Source organism: Trachypithecus francoisi, unplaced genomic scaffold, assembly GCF_009764315.1.
Source record: "Trachypithecus francoisi isolate TF-2019V2 unplaced genomic scaffold, Tfra_2.0 Lachesis_group20, whole genome shotgun sequence".
NCBI lineage: Eukaryota > Metazoa > Chordata > Mammalia > Primates > Cercopithecidae > Trachypithecus > Trachypithecus francoisi.
This window is the reverse complement of record NW_022681466.1, coordinates 59,416,501-59,443,149: the sequence shown is the minus strand read 5'-3', so window position 1 is coordinate 59,443,149 and position 26,649 is coordinate 59,416,501. Positions and strand designations below refer to the sequence as shown.

At 42.2% G+C, this 26,649-nt stretch overlaps 1 protein-coding gene across 5 annotated transcripts in view; it reads left to right on the top strand.

Moving 5' to 3' along the window:
- The window catches only part of ARHGAP44 (Rho GTPase activating protein 44), a 205,887-nt gene that overhangs the window by 130,163 nt on the left and 49,075 nt on the right, over nt 1–26,649 (top strand). For 4 of the 5 annotated variants that reach the window (XM_033184511.1, XM_033184508.1, XM_033184507.1 and 1 more), the window contains exons 6-10: nt 2,463–2,539; nt 11,949–12,066; nt 23,196–23,264; nt 25,744–25,825; nt 26,220–26,347. In XM_033184511.1, coding sequence (XP_033040402.1) covers nt 2,463–2,539; nt 11,949–12,066; nt 23,196–23,264; nt 25,744–25,825; nt 26,220–26,347 — 474 coding nt within the window. The remainder of the gene's footprint in view (nt 1–2,462; nt 2,540–11,948; nt 12,067–23,195; nt 23,265–25,743; nt 25,826–26,219; nt 26,348–26,649) is intronic. The other variant, XM_033184512.1, reaches the window with a different exon arrangement.

Genomic DNA, 26,649 nt, shown 5'->3' with positions numbered 1-26,649 from the left:
GAACTAGAGAAGCCAGTAGTAGCATGGCTCAGTCCAGAAACCTCAGAACCCAAAACTCAGTCCAGGACCTCAGAAGCTGATGGTGCAACCCTGAATATGAAGTGGAAAGCCAGAGAGACCCCCATTAAATGCCAGAGAACCTGGAGTCCAATGAGGGGAAAAGGTATCTCACTTCGGGAGAGAGGGAGGGAGAGAGAGAGCAGAGAGAGAGTCCTCCTTCCTCCTGTGTGTTTCAGCTAATTGGATGGCGCCGCCCCATTGCGGGTGGGTCTTCCTCCCAGCCTGCTGATTCACACATTGTTCTCTTTTGGAAACACCGTCTCAGCCACACCCAGAAACAATGCTTCACCAGCCTTTGAGGCATCCATCAGTCTAGCCAAGTGGACACCTAAAATTAACCCTCGCAGACTCCCTACAGTGATGGAAATATTCTCAATCTGTGCCGTTTGATAGTCACTGCCCTTAAGTGGGTTTTGAGCACCAGTGCGATTCAGGAACTCAATTGTTTAGTTTCTTTAATTTTTGTTAATTTAAATTTAGAATTTCATAGCCACATGTGGCTAGAGGCTACTGTATCGAACTGCATTGCCCTAGACCCTGTCTGGCTTCCTCTCTGAACCACATCCAGCACCTCCACATCCCCTAACATTCTTTCTGGGACAGAGGTATGGGCCAGTAATTACTTATGGACATAAAAGTATTCAAGGAGAAAATCGTGGATGAGGTGCTTTGGGATTGACCAGCTCTTGGCTTCTCAGGTCATCTCCTCGCCTGGAGCATTCACGAGATCCCCTCTGTGCCTCAGAAGGAGGGTCCTGGCTCTGGCCAAAGCCTGAAGCAAACCAAGGAGCAAGTCCAGTGTGGGTGCTGACAGTCACTTGGCTCATTCAAGATACCCAATGGCCCTCCAGCTTAGCTTCGGGGCTGGGTGGTGACCCAGGTTGTCCAGGGACTTCTGCTTCCTACTGGAAGTTGGTACACGCGGAACATGACTCATCCTTGCTCGGGAGACTGGATAGAAAGCACTTCAGAGAACTCTGGATTCTCCTCGAATTTTTTCCTTATATAAAAACCGCAGTCTGAGATGATTTTAGTTCAATTTTCGGCCAATTTTTGTTTTGCATTCTCACATCCTGCCCTACTTTTGCTGGGCCTGGAACCAAAATCCTGCACTGGGATGTTCAGTGAAGCCATTTTTAGAATGAAAAATATAAAAAGAGCATCCACATAAAACCAAAATGGAAGAACTCGTAGCCGAGAAAAGCCATGATGGCAATGTTTATTCATTATTGACTGGAAAAGTCTTACTTTATTTCTATAAATATAAACATTTGCTTCCTTTCTTTTTATAAATATAGAATCTGTATCCTAGATGCAGCCATAGCCTCTCCACGCTCTTCCTCCTTCAGCTGTCCGTTTTGCCTCAGGTCTGTGTGTCAGACATGACTGCGTGGCTCCCTGCATTTTTTCCCACTTTTGGCCTTTCTGGAAGTAAAGAGGGATGTGGTTGAGCCCTGTTTTTTTTTTTTTTTTTTTGGTGGAGGGGATTGGGTGCCAAGGTGAGGGCAGGAAAGTGGCCAGGCCTGCATGAGCAGAGAAGCACAGGACCTGTGAGGGGGTCTGGGTTGATGGAGAACCTGACTGGTGTCCAGCAGAGATGGAGCAGAGTTTAGCTCAGGAGAAGGCATCAATAATTTCATCTGATGTTGGTCAAAGGGTACTAAGTTGCCTTTAATGCAAGATGAGTAAATTCTGGAGACCTGATGTGTAGCACTGTGTGGTGATAGTTAATGATACTGTATTGTAGACTTGAAATTTGCTAAGAGGATAGATCTTAAATGTACTCACCATCAAAAAAAGAAAATAGAAACTATGGGATGTGATGGATATGTTAATTAGCCTGAGTGTAGTAATCATTTCACAATGTGTGCATATGAAAACATTAAACCATACACCTAAAATATATACAATTCCTGTTACTTAGACCTCAGTAACACAAAAGGGAAAAAAGGATTTCATCTGAAAATAAGGATTGGGAGACCGCTAGTAAACTTGTTAGGTGACTGCCAATAGTTTTTTAAGAATTGTTCTAAGGAATAGTTCTTTTTTTTTGAGACGGAGTCTTGTTCTGTCACCCAGGCTGGAGTGCAGTGGCATGATCTCGGCTCATTGCAACCTCTGCCTCCCGGGTTCAAGCGATTCTCCTGCTTCAGCTCCCAGGTAACTGGGATTACAGGTGCCTGCCACCAAGCCCAGTTAATTTTTGTGTTTTTAGTAGAGATGGGGTTTTGCCATGTTGGCCAGGCTGGTCTCAAACTCCTGACCTCAGGTGGTCCACCTTCCTCGGTCTCCCAAAGTGCTGGGATTACAGGTGTGAGCCACCGTGACTGGCCAGGAATGGTTCTTAAATAATTTATCTTGAGCTTCAGTTTGATTGTATCTTTTATGTCCTGTAACCACAGGTGGAAATCCCAAATATTCAAAAGCAGAGGAAACACTTAGCCAAGTTGGTGCTGGACATGGATTCCTCACGAACCAGGTAGAATCTCTTTACTTTCTTTTTTACTTCTTTGAAGGGACAGTGGTCATATGTTGGGAGGGTGGGTTTTAAGTAGGCGAGTGTGTTTTCATTCACCAAGTTTTTCTTGACACCTAATGTGTGTCAGGCCCTGGAGGTAATCATAGTGAACTCGAGACACTGGGTCCCTGTTCTCATGAAGGCTGCAGTGGAGTTTTGGAGGTAGACACCAGGCAAGTGAAGAAACAAGACAGTTCTAGAAAGCTACAAGTCATTTAAAAAATGGAACACAGGGAGGCCGGGTGCGGTGGCTCATGCCTGTAATCCCAGCACTTTGGGAGGCCAAGGCAGGTGGATCACAAGGTCAGGAGATCAAGACCATCCTGGCTAACACAGTGAAACCCCGTCTCTATTAAAAAACAAAAAAATTAGCCGGGCTTGATGGCGGTCGCCTTTAGTCCCCACTACTTGGGAGGCTGAGGCAGGAGAATAGCGGGAACCCGGGAGGCAGAGCTTGCATTGAGCCGAGATCACGCCACTGCACTCCAGCCCAGGCAACAGAGCAAGACTTCATCTCAAAAACAAAACAAAACAAAAAATGTAACACAGGGTAGTTTTGGAAGGAGATGATGGTGAAAGGGAGCAACAGCATTAAGGGTAAAAGAGAAAAAGCTTTTTTGAGGTCGGTCACTTTGGTCTTACACTTAGATGATGAAAACTTGGCAGCTGTACAGAGATCTGGTGCAAACCATCTATGGCAGAGGGCACAGCAAATGCAAAAGCCTGTTCAAGGCACAGAAGGAAGGTCGGTGTGGCTGGGGTGGAAGGAGCAAAGGGGAGAGAGGTAGGAGATGAGAGCCAGGAGTTAGGATGAATGCTATGTCCTGTCCATAAAAGGCAATTTCACATTCTGGGGATTCACCTTTTCCTGAAGCTGATGGTGTGGGTATCTCCTTTCTGTGGCCGTTCTCTTAACTTGAGTCCTTTCAGAGAGCAGTCAAGTACCTATAGTGCTGTTCTTCCACACCTATCTTCCACAGTCCACCAGAAAATTCCTGTAGTAGCAGGCGGGTGCCAAAGGCCCTGAGACGGCATTGCCTGTGGCTGTCAGAGCAGGAATTGTGCACATATGTCCTTTTATTTTATACAGTGGGATATGTGTATATAAGTTGAAAAAGGCGGGTGCATGAGTATTAATATGGAAAGAACTATTTGGTTCTACCTTAGGTTTTTCGTAGGCCAACTTTATTTTTTAATTTATTGTTTATTTATTTACTTAGTTATTTTTGAGACAAAGATTTGCTCTTGTCACCCAGGCTGGAGTGCAATGGCATGATCTCCGCTCTCTGCAACCTCTGCCTCCCGGGTTCAAGTGATTCTCCTGCCTCAGCCTCCCAAGTAGCTGGGATCACAGGCACCTACCACCACGCTCAGCTAATTTTTGTATTTTTAGTATAGATAGGATTTCGCCATGTGGGCCAGGCTGGTCACGAACTCCTGACCTCAAGTGATCTGCCCACCTCAGCCTCCCACAGTGCTGGGGATTTTTTATTATTTTTAAAAATTTTCAGACAGGGTCTCACTCTGTGGCTCAGGCTGGAGTGCAGGGATGTGATCATAGCTCACTGCAGTCTTGAACTCATGGGCTCAAGCACTCCTTCTGCTTCAGGTCTCCCAAGTAGCTGGGACTACAGGCATATGCCACTACACCTTGCTAATTTTTTTATTTTTTGTAGAGACAGGGTCTCACTGTGTTGCCCAGGCTAGTTTCAGACCCCAGTGTAGGCCAATTTTAATCATCTTCACGTCTTGTTTTCATTTTCTTGAAATAAAGAAAGAGAATATATTTGGGCAGACCAATGTAGCATACAGAGTTCAGAAAGTCAGATTTCAAGGTTTAGATCAACTATTTTCTAGATATGTGACCTTGGTCAAGTCACTTAATCTCCCAGAATGTCAGTTTCTTCACCTGGACACAAGGAGTAACATTCGTGGGTGGCTGTTTTGCGTATTACTATCACTTCCCAAGTGCTTTATAAAAAGAAGCTGAGAGCTGGGCACAGTGGCTCACGCCTGTAATCCCAGCACTTTGGGAGGCCAAGGCGGGTGGATCACAAGGTCGGGAGATCGAGACCAACCTGGCTAACTCAGTGAAACCCTGTCTCTACTAAAAATACACAAAATTAGCTGGGTGTGGTGGCAGGCACCCGTAGTCCCAGCTACTCGGGAGGTGGAGGCAGGAAAATGGCCTGGGAGGCGGAGCTTGCAGTGAGCTGAGATCGCGCCACTGCACTCCAGCCTGGGCGACAGAGCGAGACTCCGTCTCAAACAAACAAACAAACAAACAAACGAAGCTGATACTGTAAGTAATTGGTGCACTGGAATTCTGCATCAGGAAGAATAAAAGGTACAGAGCAGTCCCCTAAGACCAGACATAAAACAAGTTAAATCAGCAAAGAAACAAGGGTTTCTTTGGTTAACTTAGTATTCACTAAACCCTCAGTCCACCTGAATGATTTTGCCATCTGTGTCGATACATCTTTTAGGAGAGCTGATTACTTTTTCAAAATAAATCTATTTTAAAAAGAAATCCTTTAGTGCTTCCATAAATTGGAAAGCAGTATCCTTTGCCACAAATATCAGGTAAGCATAAAAGTGAACAGATGAAAGCAAAGCCAATGTTATTAAATTTTAGAGCCTGTTGACTATGGAAGAATGTCATCCTGAAGCTCATCTCCCTTTGTTCAGAAAGAAGAAGGGGAGGCGTTGAGTAGTTTTAAAATTATTCTGATGCAAATCTGAGACTATCTCTTTAGTGTGCTTGGAGGAATAGAGAGCAGAATGAGTGGGAAGTATTCGAGTTGCTATTACTTCTATGACCTTGTGCCATGTAAAATTGCATCCCATAATATGAATGTTCAAGTCCCCTATTTTGGGAGTCATGTAAGATGGTTGAAGAAATGCAGATTGTCCCATTGTTTTCATGAGGTGGACACCGTGCTCCTGGGCAGAGTGACATCCTTCTGTGAAACCTGGGGCTTAGCTCTGAAGTCTTTTCTTTGCTTCTACAAAAACCCGCGTTTCCACCACAGAGCCTCTTGTTAGCGGGCTGAATGCTAGTATCAAAGCAGGTCATTACCGTACATATTTTTGTTTTGTCATCTTATGAGAAGGAGAGTTACTCCTGGTCACACTGATGGTCCATTTTGTCTAGTGTTATATTTTCACTGGTGACACCAACTAGTGTGTAGGTTCTGCAAATGTATACGCCGCTCGGTGTCATTAGGGACCTCTCTCCTGTGATTTAGCAAATGTTTTTATATCTTAAGCTTATCTCCTATATACTGAAATCTGGTAAGGAAATTCCACCTCCCCTATGCAAATTTCTGTTCTTATAAACTTCAACTTGGATCCTTTATGACCTTTGTTGTTTTAGACTAAAAAAGTCTTTTTTGCGTCGTTTTCATATAAACTTGATCCATCTCCTTTATCACATCGGTGATGTTTCATAGCCCACTTTGTGTAGTTGTGAGTTTAGGGGTAGGGAATTGCTCTGGGGAATTGTTTGTTTTTTTGTTTTTTTGAGACGGAGTTTTGCTCTTGTCGCCCAGGCTAGAGTGCTGTGGCGTGATCTCGGCTCACTGCAACCTCCGCCTCCTGGGTTCAAGCGATTCTCCTGCCTCAGCCCCCCAAGTAGCTGGGAGTACAGGCGTGCGCCACCATGCCCAGCTAATTTTTGTATTTTTAGTAGAAATGGGGTTTTGCCATGTTGGCCAGACTGGTCTCAAACTCCTGACCTCAGGTGATCCGTCCGCCTCAGCCTCCTGAAGTGCTAGGATTACAGGCGTGAACCACCACACCCGGCCGCTTTCAGGGGTTGTTGACAGTACAGTCCCCTTGAAAACTCAGTTGATTTCCCCTTCAGGTCTCTGCTTTGGTAACTGTGGCAGGAGATCTAACTCAGGGCCTCAAGTTAGAGATTCCCCATCAGTATAAGTTATAGGCTACAGGATGAAAAGGGAATTTTTAGCAAAGTAATGCTCTTTGTTTCCACTTTACTCTCAGACTGGGCATTTCTAGCCTGAGTCTATCTGTCTTGTAGGACCTTGCTGAAAGCCATAAGAAGTCAACCCGGCCGGGCACGGTGGCTCAAGCCTGTAATCCCAGCACTTTGGGAGGCCGAGGCGGGCGGATCACAAGGTCAGGAGATCAAGACCATCCTGGCTAACACAGTGAAACCCCGTCTCTACTAAAAAAATTACAAAAAATTAGCCGGGCGTGGTGGCGGGCGCCTGTAGTCCCAGCTACTCAGGAGGCTGAGGCAGGAGAATGGCGTGAACCCAGAAGGCGGAGCTTGCAGTGAGCCGAGATCACGCTACTGCACTCCAGCCTGGGCGATAGAGCAAGACTCCATCTTAAAAAAAAAAAAAAAAAAAAAAAAGAAAAGAAGCCAATCCAACACAACTTTCTGCCATTTTCCCTAACTCCTCACTCTTAGCCAATATGAGGGCTGCATCCCAAGATATATAGCAATGAGAGCAAGATCAAATGCTGTGCTATTGAACAGCAGGGATCACCAGCTCCTCTTCTGGAACAGCTGGGTTCTTAATGCTCCCCGCCCGCCACTCCCCGCATTTCTTCATAAAGCCAATGGCACAGGCTAGCTTCTCATCCTTGCAACATCCTACTTCTGTTTACCAAAGATTTCTTTCATATTGTTCTGTCCTTCGTGAAGTACGGTCTGCAGAACTACAACAGTGAATTCCACATACAGCCTTTCAAGACAGGAAGTAACTTTGTATATATTATCAGCACATCTTGAACAATAGTCCCATGGCTGGATCTTTAATTTCTGCCACGATTCTGGTGGATACTGTCAAATCCCACTCATTTCTCCAGTGTTTAATTAGATCCCAATAAGATGTGTCTATTTATCACTATTGAAGTAAATTTGGCTTGTCTCCTTCAAAAGCCAATGATACAGACCTCAATATTCTCAGAGAAACTAATGCTTACAGGAAGTTTTAAGCTGAATTAAAGGTTGTGAATTGAATTGAATGATACACAAATTTCTTTTTTTCTTTTTTTTTGATAGCTTTGGTTTAGCAGTGCTTAAAGAAGGAGTCTAATTTTTCTCCAAAGTCAGCCTGACATTTTTCTGGTCATGTAGCTCAAGGTTAACCCTCCTGAGCCCAGGACACATACACTTTCCATTTCTGCCGAACCAGCTGCCTCTGGGCCCTGTGGACTGAATAGTATCTCCCCAAAGTTTGTATGTTGAAGCCCTAACAGCCAATGTGACTGTATCTGGAGATAGGTTCTTTAGGAGAACCTTATTAAGGTTAAATGAGGTCATAAGAATGGGCCCCTGTTTCACTAGGATTGGTGGCCTCATAGGGAGAAAGAGTGCTCTCTGTCTTCACACACTCAGAGGAAAGCTGTGTGAGGACAGAAACAGCAGCCATCTGCAAGTCACAGAGAGAGGTCTCCAGCCTCTGTCTTGATCTTGGATGTCCAGCCTCCAGAACTGTGAGAAAATAAGCCTCTGTTGTTTAAGCCACCCAGTCTGTGGTACTTTGTTGTGGAAGCCCTACCTTCTTTGGAAGCGAGTGAACTAGTGTAAGACAGGAGGGTTTTGGAGTGGAAACTGCAGCCTATGGAATTAAGAAGTGGAATTCTGGAGGTGGGGCAGTGTGAAGTCTCTTTAGAACTGGCAGAGGAGTCTCGATGGCCATCAAAACTCATTCCTCATCTCTCACCCCTCCCCATACAGGCAACTTTTTCTCACATCCGATTTCTTCAAGGTCACTGGATGTCACATGGGCTCATGTCTCCCCGCTGTGAACCCTCTCCCTTTTGCTCCAATTCTGAAAGTGCTGAAGAGAGGCTCCATTTGTCTGGACTTTGCTCATATGCCCACTTCCATGACTCATCAGTTGGGTCAATGTGAGGAAGGATGGCACAGGCTTGACTTGGATCAGAGGCCCTCACCTGGGCCACTCACTGCCTGGGTCATGCAGAACCTGGCAGTCCCCTTTTCGACCACACATTAGTGCAGGAGTGGAAGCAGGAACTTAAAAAGTAGGGGATGCCCATGGCAGAGGAAGGGGCAAGACTAGACAGAAGGAACAGTGAATGCTCCACTGAAGACACTCTCCTGTCTGCCTTTTAAAAGTCTTCTTCTGGACATTCTGTTGTCCTCAACCGACCTGCATTTGCCTTCTTTAGATATTCCCGGTACCTGAAATTTTAAACCCTTCTTCCTCACCCTTCTCTCTCATCTCTCCCAAGCCTTCATTAAAGCTTGTGTCCCATCTTCATCTCCCCCAGATCAAACAGTCACAGTCCTCTTTCCCCAGAGAAGGATGGTGGCACATCAGCTACTTTGGCGAAAAGAAATGATCCTTGTGCTCTTCAACTTTCAAAGCTCAAAGTTTCCTTGTACGATGTCTAGTGTCCCTGTTTTCTCTGACAGAGCAGTCCAGCTCTTGAGTTTATGTGTAGAACAGAGGTCTGAAAACACTCCTAAACCTTGAAATTCATAATTCATGTCACTTTTCCTAAAATGACTATCTGTACAAACTTTTCCCAGCATGACTATCTGTACAAAATTCATGTCACCTTTCCCAACATGAGTATCTGTACAAAACTCGTCTGTTCACACGACAAGAGTTTACCTTGGTATTTTGTTTGCTATTTGTGTTCCACAAAGAGAACATATTTTGGACATCTTGTCACTGTTTTAAAATATCAAAATAGACTGGGCACAGTGGCTCACGTCTGTAAACCCACCACTTTGGGAGACGAATGAGGGTGGATGACCTAAGGTCAGCAGTTCAAGACCAACCTGACCAGCATGGCAAAACCCCGTCTCTACTAAAAATACAAAAATGAGCTGGGCATGGTGGCGTGTGCCTGTAATCCCGGCTACTCGGGAGGCTGAGGCAGGAGAATCACTTGAACCCAGGAGGTGGAGATTGCAGTGAGCCAAGATCGCACGCCACTGCACTCCAGCCTGGGTGACAGAGCGAGACTTGGTATGAAAAAAAAATTACGTATATATATATATCTCACATGTTGTTAATTGTAAATAAAATTTCTTATAAAAAGGGGAAAGGTGTATGTTTTTAAAGTATCAAAATATTGACTACAGGATAAAATTTGGAGGAAAAAATAAATGAGAATAAAAAGAAAAGAAAGAACTTGGGAAAATGTCTTCATTTTAACATACATATATTTAGTATGATTCTGTTTTTTAAAAAATTTAATCCTGAGTTACAAAGCCATAGAAATCTACTTAGTGTTTGTAGTTACTTTATATATATTTTTAACACTTACATATTGGTTAGTTATTTTTTCTTCAGGTAACATGAGTCAGATGGTGGTTATAACTTAATTCCATAATCTGCCATTGTGTTATAGTTATTGTCTGAGATATAAATTACAGCCATGTCATCTCATATTTTATTTTCCAAAACTCCACAACACTTTAATACTTTATTTGAAATGATTCAACTGTGAAAGTGTTAATCGAATATATCACTTGTATAGGATAAACCTTTATAAGAAAAAATTCCCCAGGATTTCTTATTTATCTTGATCTGTTATTTTTTTTTCAATTTAGATGTTGAAACATCTTTCGGTAGACTATTATTTCCTTTCTGGTTTGCCCTGAATTCTTATCTTGGAATCAGGAATCTTTCGGAGAACATGTGTTCATCTCTGGAACGTCAAGCCAGCTTGATGTCTCAAAACGTTTTTAAAGTAATTTTCCCATGATTGCATTCTTTAAGTGACACAGAATCCTCATTTTTGCTCCTTTTTCCTGACAGCAAAGACACTTTTAGTTTCCCTTTCTTGTATTATAGAGCCTTGCATTCTTCTGTTTTTCCTGCAGATAGCAAAAGAGAAAAGAATAGTGGAGTAGAGAAAATACTAAACGATTAGATTCTCGACTCTTGACATGAGAATGACGTTCCACTTTCTGCCCCCGCATCAGAGGCTGCAGACTGATGGTCTGAAATCCAGATAGATTCTGTCTTGTTTGGTCTGTAGGCTATTGGCCTGCATGGTTTTTAAAAGAAATTATTTGTTGCCACACTTCACTGGGAGAGTTCGCATGACAATTTGCTCCTTCTCTAGTCAGTTGAAACATCTGGCAACCCACGGCCCAGGTTCCTGCCCACCTCTGCTCCATCAGCTGGAGCTCGAGAACAGCTACCCTCTCTTAGACAAGGCGGGATCCCTCCTACCAAGTTCCCAGCTCCCCCTGCTCCCTCCTGACTTCCCAAGACTGAAGCCAGCCTTGGCTGCTGTTTGTCCTCCTGATTACAGGATTGTTTTTCTTAGAGCTGAGAAATAGTTTTATATTTCCTGTCTCTATTACAAGTAGGAAATAGAGGATTGTGCAGACTAGTTTTTAAGATAATGGCCCATTTGATTTATTTTATTTTATTTTTTAACTTGCTGGCCTCTATAACCCATTGAGTTTACAGACTCAGGAGAGGAACCCACTGCTGACACCTAATTCAGCTACTACTATCTAGCATAATTGGAACCATCTTTTAGGGCCTACTTTTGGTAATTCCCTACCGATACCACAGCAGCCAGAAATATTTGTATTTCCCCCTAAAGTTTTCTGAGTAGCTTCGTCAGAAGGCCCAATTTTTAAGAAAATACTCATGAGGAATCTAAATGTTGCCACAAAAATTGTTTTGGGCTTACCAGTGGAGATTTTTGCTATCAGATTTGTTTTTAATCTTACCGGCATGTCTTCTCACTTAGCATATGTCCCTGGCTTCAGCCAGGAAGGAGAAGATTTCCATTCTCAAATTCCCACAGGATAGGCAGGGGACTTAAACCAATGATAGAGACCATGCTTAAAGGGCAGTGATAGTTATTTTGAAATATACAGTATATTACTATAATCACCCTGATTAAACTCGATGTCTCACCACAGAAAATCATGAGTGAGGTGATGGCTATGTTAACTAGCTTGATTTAATCATTCCATACGGTGTGTGTGCGTACATGTGTACATATATCCCAACACATCACATTGTACCCATCAATGTATATGATTATGATTTGTCCATTAAAAATCACATTAAGTTTTTTAAAAAGACAGCAGTAGTGATTGTCATTTGGCTTTAGTGTTTGGAAGACAATAGAGAAAATGGTGACAAACCGGGGGATGCTTGTCCTATCTGAAGGGACGCAGGTTCTCAGCTTCAGTCAGCAGTTGACGCATGGAAATGTGGGCCTACTGTCTCCTTGCCTAGTACTTGGTACCTTTTCATGACCTCCCTTTTCAAGTGAGGGTATGTAGTTCCCTGGGTGATTATTTGTAACCAGGCGTTTTATCAGTGCTCCCGTGGGATCCCCAGGGCTCTACCTGTCTCACATCTCTTTTTCTCCTATTTTCCATCAGGTGGCAGCAGACTTCCAAGTCTTCAGGTTTGTCCAGCAGCTTACAGCCTGCGGGTGCCAAGGCTGATGCCCTCAGGGAAGAAATGGAAGAGGCTGCCAACAGAGTGGAGATTTGCAGGGTACCTGCCCTCTTTGCTCCTCTCTACTGGGACAGGCTGGGGAGCCCTCAGGGATTTCCTTTTTGTTCGCTGGAGTTCTCTTAAAACTCTGCCAGTGAGCCTCTAGTTGAACTGAATGTCCCCAAGCCCACCCGGCTAGCATCTCCAAGGAGTCCAGGATGAACCCAAGGAGTTGGGGCTTTGATGGTGACCTAGACAGGGAGGCAGCATTCAGTTATCACTGGTGGTCCTGCATGCTAGGCAAAGAGAAAGGACCTGTATTTCTGTGTGAAGCTTTTGTAAATCATCTGAGTCCCAAAGAATAAATTCTGGGTAACGAAGGACAGTTGAGAATTTGACCATAGATGAGCCTTGACTCACTGTTGATACTTTATTTCCTTTTTGGCTGCCTTTTGATATTTCCTGAGTCACTTTATCCATCCTGTGCCTCCTGGAAGACATTTATCTATGAAATCGAAATGCTAGCCATGAAGAGAGTCACAGCAAGGAAAACTTCCCACTTGTTAAGAGAGAGGACATCGTTCTGAAAACTGCAGCTCTGTACTCGCGTAATGATGTCCTTTGTTATACTCATTCAGATGTTTCCCATCTCCTTTACTTGCAAATATTTTATAGGACTTAATTAGCAATAGACTGTTCATGATGCTCTGCGTATATGTACATCTCTTTACCTGCCTATATGTCAGCTTGGGTTTCCAAGGAAACCAAAACTCTATTTAGACCCAAGGAACAAAAACATCACATTTCTGTAACTATTCTGGGAACCTGTCTTAATCACATCCAGTTTTGAAGGAGAATCACCAATTTGCCTGTGGACATCTCTGTTCTTCATGGCTCTGTCTAGTCTTAGCTTGTCCTTTGGCTTTTTCTCTTACAGCCACCCTGTGCAAGTGGCTTTGACCTTGCATTCAGGTGACATACAGAATCAGAGAGAATTTCTCTCTAGAAGTAGAAACATGGAAAGATTTTTCAAGAATTCACTATCTCCCAGCCAACAGTACTATGGAACCAAGCAAAGTAAGACTAGTACTTCACATGCAAGATTTTTTGTGAGTGCAGCTGATTTGTTATTTGAACTCCTGCATAAATGCCAAATATCTGGCATGTGTGGTATTCCTAGAGCATAATTCTTCTCTCCTTCCAATTTCATTTTTACTGTGTATTCTTTTTTTATTCTTTTCTCTTTTTGTTTTTGGAGGCAGAGTTTCATTCTTGTTGGCCGTGCTGGAGGGCATTGGCACAGTCTTGGCTCACTGCAACTTCCGCCTCCTGGGTTCAAGCAATTCTCCTGCCTTAGCCTCCCAAGTAGCTGGGATTACAGGTGTGCACCACCATGCTTGGCTAATTTTTTTTGTATTTTTAGTAGAGACAGGGTTTTACTATATTGGCCAGGCTGGTCATGAACTTCTGATCTCAGGTGATCCACCCGCCTCGACCTCACAAAGTGCTGGGATTATAGGTGTGAGCCATCGTGCCTGGTCTACCATGTATTCTTTATCTACCGTGGATCTATGCTCCCCTGTTAAGAATTCTTTTTTCTTTTAATTTCTTTTTCAATAGACAAGAGAGGGTGGTGGTAAGCAGGGATGCTGGATGCGAATATCCAAATAGATCAGAATAAAAGTTCAGTAGCTTTATCCATTCCTGTCTTGCTTCTTATATTTGCTATTGTGCCAAAAATATATTCATTTCCTCTTCAAAGATTAGTAGTACATGTTCAGCATAATCAGTTAAAAAAATCCAAAAATATATAAAGAAAAATGCTAATATTCTCCCCCTTCCTGTCCAGCAAACTTTCTGTTTCCAAACAGGGTAGAAACCTGGCTGCCAATATTTGTTAAGACTTTGTTATGACAGTGCATTTTGTTAGGTGCCAAGCAGTCATAACAGTTATAAGGATCAGGAAGCCAGTGCTAGATAACACCTGTTATATCATACTCCAAACTTTTCTTCATAATCATACGCAGTCATAGATAACATTTTTCTACTTATTTATATGTTTGTTTTTGTTTTGTGTTTGTTTTGTTTTGAGGCAGAGTTTTATTCTGTTACCCAGGATGGAGTACAGTGGCACGATCTTGGCTCACTCCGCCTCCTGGGTTCAAGCAATTCTCATGCCTTACCCTCCCGAGTGGCTGGGACTACAGACGCACGCCACCACTCCTGGCTAATTTTTGTATTTTTAGTTGAGACAGCGTTTCGCCATGTTGGCCAGGCTGGTCACAAACTCCCTGACCTCAGGTGATCTGCCCACCTCAGCCTCCCAAAGGGCTAGGATTACAGGCATGAGCCACCACGCCCAGCCTATATGTTTGTTTTTAGTAAAACGGTCATATTGTTTATACTAATCTGCCGTTTACTTTTCTTAGTTAACACCACATCCTGAACATCTCTCTAGGTTAGTAGCTGTAGTTCTCACTTAGTCTTTTTTATAAATTGCGTGATATTCCACAGTAGGGATACACACACACACATACACACATATCATGATTTATTTAGCTATTTTCCTATTGATGGATGTTCAAACTGGTATGTTTTTGTTTTATTTTTTGGTATTCCCAAAAATGATACAATAAATATATACTTATATGTATATCCTTATACCCTGGTAATTTTTTTTCTATAACATAGATTCCAAGAAGTGACATTTTTAGGTCAGAGTCTATGCATACATTTTTAAATTTTCATAGCTATTGACAGTTTACTTCTCTGAAAAGGAAATTGCATTTTACATTTCCACCAGCAGTATATAAAACTGTACATTTTCCTTCATCTTCTAATGTATGTTGCTCCTGTTTTCAGTTTTTGCCAATTTGATGAGGGAAGAAAAACGACCTCTTCACTATTGTGTTCTTAATTTCCCTGAATATAAATGGCGATGAGTATGTTGTATTTACTGGACATTCTTCATGTCCAGTAAAAAAAGAATTTATACACATTCTTAATTTGTTGAATTGCCTATTTGCATTGGCAATTGGCCCAGTATTTCTATTGTTTTTCTAAAATACCAATTTATAAAAATTCTCTATATATCAGCAGTTTTAAACTTTTTTCTGCCTGCTGTGCTGCAGATACCTTTTCCAGTCTGCCATTTGTCTTTTGACTTTATGTTGACATCTGCCATTAAAAATGTAATAATATATTTCCTTTGCATGGGAAAAGATCCTGGGTAGCCCTTTAGGCAGCTTCTATGCAAAAGTTAAGTGATTTTTCTTCTTTAATTTTATGTTAATGTTTTAAATTCATTTTATACACCTGTTTTATATACTTTAATACATCTGAAATTTATTTTTGTATATGATGTGAGGTTGGGGTTTCTTTTTTTTTTTTTTCAGATGGATAGTCGTTTATGCCAGCATCATTTGTTAAATAAGCCACCTCCCCCGATGTGAAATTTCACTATCTAATTACTCAAATTTATTTCTGGACTCTATGTTTCATTAATCTGTTTGCTTGCTCCTGAGACAGTAGTATGCAGTTTCTATTCTAATGATTTCATAGCACATACAATCTTCAGTAAGGTAGCCCTGACTCCTTTTTTTGTAGTTATCTTGGCTAGTCTGTTACATCCATTTTAATATATGAACTTTGAAATGATCATATCCAGTTCACGAAACCCTGCTTTGTGCTCAAGAGAGTCTGATTTGTGTGCTGAGCTGATCTCCTTGAGAGTGCTCAGTGCTGGTTTTGTTAAAGTTCTGATGATTCTTTTATTTTTACTTTGTTGATTGCCAACTGTTTTAAATATCTACCTTAGTCTTCCTACGTCCCCTTGCTGGGGTTCCTTGAATGGAATCTCTTCATGGTTTTGTATTTCCTCAGCAGGCAAGTGTTTAGGATCTCCTATATTGTGGCAAATCAGCCAAGTGCAAGTTTGTAGGCTGAAAGTTAATGAAGTAGTAATCTGATTCCTCTTTTTTGAGGACCAAGCAGAGCTCCCCAGATCTTTGAGACCCAGAGAGATGTAGCCCACCAGGAAAGCCAAGTCAAGGTGGGTTCCGTAAGACAAAACCCACTGAGACCTCAGGCAGGCTTGCAGGTGCAGCACTGCCTGCCTGTATTCTTTCAGAAGCTCATCCAAACCCTGCCTTGCTCCCTATTTCAAGACAAGCCCAACTCTTCACAAGTGGTACCTGCTGTCTCTTTTCTTCCCAAGACTTTCTATAAAAGACCCCTGAATCAATATATCCAAAGAAGTATAAGTAGTTGGTAATTTTTCAATAAGAGGAGACAAAGTGAAGAAGGACCTGTGAGCAATGATGTAATAATAGAGGACAGTGACTATAAACCTAATCCACTTGGCGACAGCAGTGTCAGTTTTGTTTTGCTTCGTACAGGAGACTGCCTGCAGTCTTAGGATTTTCACTGTAAGGTGACACTTTCCATCATCACCTGTCCTGCTTTTATCTCCCCATATTTCCTCACATAAATTCTTTTCCTTGCTTCACCCACGTCTCTGTTTTTCTCATTTAGCTTGTCGTCTCTCTTTTTTAGTTTGTATCTCTTCTTTTCCATTTTATTCTTCAATGTATAATCTTTCCTTTTTGAAAATCAAACTTGAGTCTGGGAAAGACAGCAACAAAAAGACAGATGTCTAGCTCATTTTTTCCTCCCTATAATCTGAAGAGCACATATATTGTTAGACTAAAAGACAACCTTGAGTCTGAACCTACAACTCTAAAATGAGTGCCATGTCATGGGAAGTAAATGAGATCCTGGAAGAACCCATGACTACTCTCTAATTTGCAAGGCTGTGGAATGGTTGAGAAGCATTTACATTACTTGGAATCCCTTCTGCCAAAAGCATCTAGCCCAGCAGACCTCTGAGCAAGCATGGCCACACCCAGTGAGAAGCCAACTGGTGACAGAGCTTCTACTGGTGTGGATTTTCCTGAAACATGGCTGGGACCTTCCTTGGCGTGTCAGGCAGTAGTACCACAAGGAGTCTGGGCACAGCCAGATCATTTACCTTACATAGAGGACAGAAGACATCATGTACCAAGATGTTCCCTGGTCTGTTAGCTTCAATAAATTCAAAACATTTTTATTATGATTTCTGAAGTTGACTGCAGACATCCTCTATAGCAGCAGCCCCAGAGGATCTGAGTCACTGAATTTATATCGGACAGAACTTAGGTCTGAGAAGATTCTATCAGAGTGGGCGGGAGGGGCAGGAAAGAGATGCTTACCATTTTAAGGTCAAAAAATAATTCTGAATAGATAATTTTTCTATGTTGATGATAATAATAAAGTACTCAAAAATAGAACACTTTTAAAAAGTATTTACATATGATAACAATAAATTTCAGACAGCATGTCTTGGTGCCTCAAATACGACTAAAGAGCATATGGGCTAGGCGCGGTGGCTCATGCCTGTAATCCCAGCACTTGGGGAAGCTGAGGCAGGTGGATCACCTGAGGTTAGGAGTTTGAGACCAGCCTGAGCAACATGGTGAAACCCCATCTCTACTAAAAATACAAAAATTAGCTGGGTGTGGTGGCTCATACCTATAATCCCAGCTACTTGGGAGGCCAAAGAAGGAGAATCACTTGAACCTGGGAGGTGGAGGTTGCAGTGAGCTGAGATCGCAACATTGCACTCCAGCCGGGGCAAAGGAGTGAGACTCCATCTGAAAAAAAAAAAAAAAAAAAGAAGAAATCAAGGGAATATGGATTTTAGGCACCAATAGATAAAGGTGAGATAAAATTGTCAAGTAAAGTGGAAAGGGAATTGAATGAGATTAGGAAATATTTTTTTTAAGTAGAAAAATAATACAGGTATGGAATCGATTTTAGTCAACAACAGAATTGACACTGCAGAAAGGTAAGCCAATGATGTAGAGAAAAATTTGAGAATTTCTTCTAGAATGTTAAGGTGAGAGCCAAAAAGAATGAAAGAAAAGATGGCAGATGCTGAAGATAATGGAAAACTAATGTACAGATAATAGGAGATCCTGAAAAACAAGCAAAGCAAATCAGAAGAGCATAGAAAAATAAAATTGACCTGCATCAAAGATCTCTGTCTCAAATCTGTGATTCTGAAAAACAGAGATTTTGCACTTTTTTTAACCTTTGAAATGATTTTTTAAACCTTCTTGAATCAGTAAACTTTATTTTTTAGAGCACTTCTAATTTTGCAGCCAAATTAAGTGGAACATAAAGAGGCCTCCCATGTGTTTCATTGCCCCATAAACACACACAGCCTCCCCCAATGTCAGCATCACACACACAGTGGTAGAATCTGTTACAGTTGATAAACCTATATTGGTGCATCATTGTCTTCCATAGTTCATAGTCTACTCAGGGGTTCACTCCTAGTGTTGTATATTCTGGGGGCTTTGACAAATGTATGCGACTGTATCCACCATTGTAGTATCCTAGAGAATAATTTCATTGTCCCCACATCCTCTGTGCTCCTCCTATTTATTCCTCCCTGCTGACCCTTGACAACCACTGGTCTTTTTATTGTTTACATGGTTTTGTCTTTTCCAGAAAGTCATATAGCTGGAATCCTACAGTATGTAGCCTTTTCAGACTGGCATCTTTCACGTAGTAATATGCATTTCAGTTTCCTTCAAGTCTTTTCGTGGCTTAACAACGCGTATTTCTTTTTAGCCCTGAATAATATTTCATTGTCTGGATATACCACAGTTTATCCATTCGCCTACTGAAGGACATTTTTGTGGCTGCCAAGTTTGGGCAATTATGAACAAAATGCTGTAAACGTCCACATGCAAGCTTTTGTGTGACATACGTTTTCCATTCATTTGGGCAAGTGCCAAAGAGCATAATTGCTGGATCATATGGTGAGAGTATGTTTAGTTTTGTAAGAAACTGTCCTACTGTCTTCCAAAGTGACTATACTCTGCGTTCCCACCAGCAATATATAAGAGGTTCTGTTGCTCCACATCTGTGCCTGCATTTAGTGTTGTCAGTGTTTTGGATTTTGGCCATTTCAATTAAGGTTCTGATCCTTGTTCAGTCTCTTTGTTTTTTGCCTTTTACTGTATTTGTAATTTTTTGTTGAAAGGCGGACATGATGTATTATAAAATAAACAGTGGTACATAGTTCTTTGGAGATGTGGTAAGGTGAGAGAGAAGGGGACGCATTCGTAGTGCTGTGATAGATATCTCTTTCTTTTGGTGAGCCTGTGCCTTAGGGCGCTGAATTTCACCAGTGCCTCTCATTTTGTTGTTGTTGTTGTTTTAATTATTCTTATTCCTTTCTTAGGTGGGACAGAATGGTTCGAGTGGGTTGGAGTTGAGTATTTCCCTTCCTCCTGGTAGTTAGGCAATTTCAAAAGCCCAATAGGCTTTGGTAAAATAATTTCTCTGCAGGGCAGATCTTGTTAACGATGGAGTACTCTAGTATATTTCAAAATGACTACTTTTTTCCTCCCAGTGCTGAAAGCAGGAGAGGATTTTTCTCGGAAATTCCCTGTGAGAACCTGGTCCTAGAGCTTCTGGAGGTAAAAGTGGGTCCCCGCCGGGCGCGGTGGCTCAAGCCTGTAATCCCAGCACTTTGGGAGGCCGAGACGGGCGGATCACGAGGTCAGGAGATCGAGACCATCCTGGCTAACACGGTGAAACCCCGTCTCTACTAAAAAATACAAAAAACTAGCCGGGCGACGAGGCGGGCGCCTGTAGTCCCAGCTACTCGGGAGGCTGAGACAGGAGAATGGCGTGAACCCGGGGGGCGGAGCTTGCAGTGAGCTGAGATCCGGCCACTGCACTCCAGCCTGGGCGGCAGAGCAAGACTCCGTCTCAAAAAAAAAAAAAAAAAAAAAGTGGGTCCCCCGGAGGATTTAACTTCCAGACTTGTCCATGCTGGGCCTCCATCAATTAGTCAATTACAGTATTGGTTTTCCTGCCCCAGTACTGATTTTGGCTGAGGTTTCTGCTGGTAGCTTTCTGTTTCAGTGAGTTGTAATTCTTGGGTTTGTCTGCCTGTGTCTCCAATTTTCAGGGCAGCAGTTTGCTCTATGAACTCACTTCTCTGCCAGATCTAAGAGTTGTTGAGTTTCAGTTTGTTCAGCTTTTTACCTGTTAGGACTGACTTCAAAGCTCCCTACAGGCTGGACCAGAAACTGGAAGTCAGCAATAAAAATCAAGATGTGCTTTTCACCAAGAAAAATTATTTAAAAGACCAGTATTTATAAATATCTTGGAGGTTTTTTTAAACAACGGAATATTTACAGTTCTGCCATTGGCCAGGTGCGGTGACTCACGCCTGTAATCCCAGTACTTTGGAAGGCCGAGGTGGGCGGATCACCTGAGGTCAGGAGTTCGAGACTAGCCTCACCAACATGGTGAAACCCTGTCTCTGCTAAAAATGCAAAAATTAGCTGGGCGTGGTGACACGTGCCTGTAGTCCCAGTACAGGAGGCTGAGGCAGGAGAATCGCTTGAACCTGGAAGGCAGAAGTTGCAAGTGAGCCAAGATTGCACCACTGCACTCCAGCCTGGGCGAAAGAAAAAAAAAAAAAATCTACCATAAAATCATGAGCTATTCTACCACAAACTCATGAATTGTAAAATATTGCTAACAAGATTTGACAAGAAGACAATCTTTGACAATATAATGACGAGAAGACATTATAAAATTGAGAGTTGTTTCTAGATTAGAAGAGTTAATATTATAAACACTTTGAATTTCCCAGAATTAATTTGATTAGTACTGTAGTAAGTAGATATAATTGTAGTAAGTTTTTCAAAGAATGAAAAAAGATTTCAGAAGTTAATGTGGAAGAATTTAACTAGAGCTTTGAATTACTAGCTCTTAAAATGCATTATATAGTCACATGATTAAAACTTAGGAACTATTTCAAGAATTTATAGATCAGTGAAAAAAAGACATTGCAGCATGAAGAAAATCCAAATACAGTGTGGTTTCGTCTGATAAATAAGACATTTTCATACCATAGAGCAGTCTACTCATTTCATGAACAGTTCTGGGACATTTGGTTAGCTATAAATTAAAAAAAAAAAAAAGCTGCCTAGTGGGATTACAGGTTAATTTGGTTACTTTTTAATTTTTCTGAGTGTGGATTAGTTGTAAAATTGGAAAATGTGATTTTTCAAAATGCATTAAATTCTGGTGATTAATGATGAAAGGGTTTTTTACCTTTATAAAGAAAATTTGCTAATGATTTAGACAAATGAGAATTTGATTTATAGTTTCCTTACTTCTTACTTGAAGTGTGGTTTTTTTTTTTTTTACAATCTATATTGTTAGCTTAATAGCACAGTAGTCCAATCATGCCTTTAAAAATCCTTTCTTCTTCCTGAGGCTACATATAGATTTTTGTAGGGTCATCAGTTAGAGAAGGACAGATGCCAAATTGTTGAAGGTGTATTTGATGCAACGTTTAGTCCTTGAGGCCCTCCCTTCCTTTCCTCTGTCTACCGAGCCATTTGTATCCCTTAACTCTGTTTTTCTCTGCCTTGAAGTATTGTCCTCCAGCTGGCTGGCTGGTGATGGACATCTCCTGAGTAAAGCTGCTGCAGGGAAGACAGACAAGGTTGGTTCCCAACTTGGCAGCCTACAAAGCATTTATTTAAGGGACCTCTGGTGAAATGGAGCCGAGGTGATCTTTGAGCCCATTTTATTATTCTTTGGGAAATTGACCATCCTTGAGCCTTAATATTTTTTTTCATCTGTTCATTCAGCAAATAGTTGTGGCGCCCCCTACTATGCTAAACACTTTGAGACAGTGGGTGACAAACAGATAAGATCCTTGATCTCTTGCTACCTACAGATCTGAAATTGGAAATTCAATACTTAACCTAAGAGAGTTAGAAGAGAATTCCTTGTAACATTGTGCCTGGCATCTAGAATGTTAATTTCCTTTACTCTTTCTTTATTCTGTGAAACTGGACCAAGCATAGCATTGTCTAATCTGTACTTCAAGCTCTCTAGAGAACACATTTCCTCTTTTAACTCTGTGACTCTGTTCTGTTGCTTTGTGTACAAGAACTCTTGAATGATGTTCCCAGCAATTGCTTGCCTGTCACAGATACTGAAAAGGAAACAGATTGCTCCTGCACATCCCAGTGTTCTTAATGAGAATAGGCTTAATTAGCAGCTAGAGAGACTGAGGGTTATGGGGTTGGTGCAGATTGCTTGGGGTTTCATGAAACAGGCTCTTCCTGAAGCATATAGTTACCTGCTTTCATTGGTTCCGCATCTAGGTCAGCGCTCTTGTGCTGTTGCCATATTTGCCCCAACCTGAACACACAGACTCTTCTCTCCTCCACTAAGTGCCTCTTCTAAGGATCGCCATCCTAGAGCGGCTGCACAGGGAGGAACCTTGGAGATCCTATGACTTGAGCAAGCAAGTTCGGACAAGTGACGTGCTCAAATATACGGTTAATAACAGAGTCTGCATTCCGCTCAAAATGTACTTCTATTATGCCATGCTATGAGTGATTCCATAGAACTGAAAACTGTTCTCCTTGAAGGACAAAACATTCCAGATTTCAGTGCAGCATTGGGTCACCCAATCTCATGGACAACTGAATATAGTGAAGGATTGGTAACACCATTAGATTTGTGTGCAGTATTGCATGAGTCCAGATGTTGCCAAGTTTTGAGTCAGCAATCCTTTCCCCGTGCACCTGTCTTATCCAAGCTTCCTCCAAGCTGGTGCATTTCCATCTCTTTCCCATATGCTTGTGATCAACCAATCAGTATTGAGTCAGTATTGAGAATGAAGGGAAGCGGACCAGTGGAAGCATCAAAGAGAAGAAATGGCATTATCAAAAGAGCAGTAGCACAATGTGTACTTGGAGCTGGCTTCAGAATTAGGGGCACAAGCTGTAAAGATGGATGGAATTAATTTGCACATCAGTACTCTACACCAGCTTTGACTTTCACTCTAGCTGTGGTCCAAATGTCAAAATCTCTGGGGAAATGACTGACCTAGGTGTTCTTTTCAAGCTTACACATTCTTCAGAGCTGTGGTTGACAAGTATGGAAATGCTCATGGGAAACTTGTAACAGATCAAGCATTATTAAAATTGAGATTAAGCAGTGTTTCAGACTCTTTCCCCTATGATGTGTTGACATAGGCATTAGCCACTCTCCATTGGTTTATGTTTTACCTTGGTTGTATATTTTACCTTGCACAGGACCAGCTCTCAGCCGACATGTACAGTTTTGTGGCCAAAGAAATTGACTATGCAAACTACTTTCAAACGGTAAGTGCCCAGAAAGGTGAGATTGCTTAAAGGCTGTTCGTAGGAGAAGGGAATATGGGCATGCAATTAAGAGTCCCTTAGTTGAACACATCGTAGAAAAAGGTGGGAACTTCGACCATTTTACTAGTGAATAAATCCTGCCATGCTCCTGATACGGATTTCTCCAAAAACCTTAGAATAAAACTGAATCCCATCCCTCGGGATTATTGCAACTCAGTCCAGTGATTCTCAACCAGGATTGATTTTACTCCTTCCCCTGGTGGGCATTTGGCAATATCTGGAGACGTTTTTGATTGTCGCAGTTGTGGAGGGAGGTGCTACTGGCATTTAGAGGGCAGAGGCCAGAGATGCTTGTAAATATCCTACATGCACAAGACAGCCCCCACACCAATGAATTATCCAGTCCAAAATGTCAGTAGGGTTGACATTAAGAAACTGTGGTCTGTACTAACAAGGGGCTTGAGATAGGAAGGCAATTCCTTCACCCAGCACATTTTCTCTTTTAATCTAGATTTTTATGAAAGACAGTGACTGATAGGTAAATGGTGATTGATGTGGCCTCTTCGCCTACCTCTCACCAATCAAAGTGATGTAGACAGTAAGAAACAGGATCTGAGTCATCTTAACTTGAATAAACTGGTGCAGATAATTAAGACCCAGGTTGTTTACCAGGGTAAATGCAAAGCAAGTTAGAAAACTTTGAGAGAGAAAAAAGTTCAAATAAAAATGATCAGTTATGCTCACCTGCCTTTCAAGTTGGGAATAAAAGGCTAAGACCTAAAGGCTCTTGATATATAATCGGGGAAGGAAAGGAATGATAAGGAGGGAAGGTAAAGAGAGGAAAAACAAGAAATTCTGCAAAGTTTAAAATGCTTTGATAAGTATGGTGGAACAACTGTGGGCTGTTAGCAGTTTTCCAATATTTCATTAGTGGTTCAGAATGCAGAGAAGCCGTTTCTACTGGAAAAGGAGTTGATATGCATTACTTCCAACTTGGAAAGTTTATTTAATTTTTTTTCATTGTTATTTTTTGAGATGGAGTCTCGTTCTGTTGCCCAGGCTGGAGTGCAGTGTTGCAATCTCAGTTCACCACAACCTCCACTTCCTGGATTCAGATGATTCTCGTGCCTCAGCCTCCAGAGTAGCTGGGACTACAGGTGCATGCCACCATGCCTGGCTAATTTTTGTATTTTTAGTAGAGATGGGGTTTCACTATGTTGGCCAGACTGGTCTGGAACTCCTGACCTCATGATCTACCCGCCTCAGCCTCCCAAAGTGCTGGGATTATAGGCATGAGCCACTGTGCCTGGTGGAAAGTTTATTTTAAAGTAGTAGAATGTTTTCAGGTGTATTCTATTGGTTGTATTCATGAAGCTAATATTTAATTGTAGAAACTGTAAGACATTAGAGTTTTACATTAGTTTGACATTAGACGTTACAATTTAGACTTGTAATGTCATGACCTCATTGACATTCCAAGCTTTACTAGAGAGCCTAATTGTCATTTGGGTACCATTTATTTCAATATTCTGATTTTAAAAAAAATTCATATTAGTTTTACTTTAATTTTACTTAAGGATATTAGTGTCCACCCTCCACAACAAGCCCTCAAACAGATTAATTTCCTCTCTTTTCCTTATACATGCCCAGTTTTGGGGAAGGGATAGGAGGATTCAGTAATCAAATGAAGTAATTAGTGTTCATGAGTTTCATCTGCTCTTATCAACATGTTGGCCACTTTTAACTAATAGTATGGTCAAAATAGAATACTTTGAAGGAATTTGTTCTTTGAACTGCATCATTTTCACCAAAGCAATCTCACCTCCAGGGTATTTGAAGAAGATTGCACATCAAGCCACAAGTTTAGTGATCAGTTATATGTTAAACTAACTGTGCAGAAACAAAAGATGTGTACAAATTTATGATATTTAACTCCTACGTATCTCATAAATCAATTATTTTTCAGATTTATTTAAACAAATTTGTTTGTATTTTAAGAGATGGGGTCTTGCTCTGTTGCCCAAGCTGGTCTTGAATTCCTGGGCTCGAGTGACCCTCCAGCCTCAGCCTCCTGAGTAGCTGGGATTACAGGCATGAGCCATCACACCTGGCTCAGCAAATGTATTTCTAAATGTGTTTTCCATTTATATTTGCTACAGTTGCCTTTTGCACTGAGGATGGGGTGCCGCAGGAGGAAGGGTGGTGATGAAGGCAAGCTCTCTAAGCCACGTTCCAGCTCTGAAGAGCTCCCCCTATTCCTTTCTGGTTCTCCTGCTTCCCAAATTTCCACTTGTAGTGACTTTGTTGTTACGGAGGCTAAAGAGGAAGCATGCTCAATATTTTAGGTAGATTGGAGGAGGGGATGGGTGACTACCTCCTTCCCCATGCAGAAGCACCTGTCTGTAAAACGCTTTGCTTGCCATGGCAGCCTGTGTCCTTGCCCCTCGCTAAGGGTGATGCTTGCCTTGTGTCTTCTCAGCTAATAGAAGTGCAAGCTGAATACCACAGGAAGTCCTTGACGCTATTGCAGGCCGTGTTGCCTCAGATCAAAGCACAACAGGGTAAGTGCAGGCCTTCCCTGGAGAAGGGAGGGCTGGAAAGCCTGCTTCCCGGATGAGATGAATTCCTTGTATGTCATTGGCCCTTACACTCTGCCCAAAAGATCATCTATAGATGAGCCTTTAGGACTTACTTCCAAGCTGGTGCCTTGAGTCGGAGGTGTGTAGGAGTGACCGTAGAACATTAACCCCAGTGGCCCTGGACGCAGTTGGCTGGCCATCCCCTGCCTCCTGGCCCCAGTCCTCCTATTATCCCTAAAACCACAGAATGGAGGCTCAGTTGGGCCTCCTTCTCTTTGGATATCTCGGGAGAATCTGTACGACAAAGGAAAGCGAGATTCCAGCATGAGTGACCTTGGCGAACAGCTGACTGACTCTTTCTCACTCCTCCCCTCAGAGGCCTGGGTGGAGAAGCCTTCCTTCGGGAAGCCGCTGGAGGAGCACCTCACCATCAGTGGCCGGGAGATCGCCTTCCCCATCGAGGCGTGTGTGACCATGCTGCTTGAGTGTGGGATGCAGGAGGAGGTAGGGATGAGCATGGCCACACGCCACCCCGGGCAGGTCTCCTCTTCCATGAGACAGAGCCTACAGGATCCTCCCTCCTGTCCCATCTCCACTCCAGCCCCCATGAATCTTGATGGATTAAGACAGTGGCTCAGCCCCGTCTTCTGCAGAACACAAATCGATCCTACCTTTTACCATGAGCCTTCATTTGTCAAGAAGAGAGGATTGCGATGACTGTGAGAACAGATGGCCATATTCTAGCCATTCTTTCCTCTGGTTTAACATGTTTGGATAATTGGGCATTCTGCTGCTATTTTTTTTTT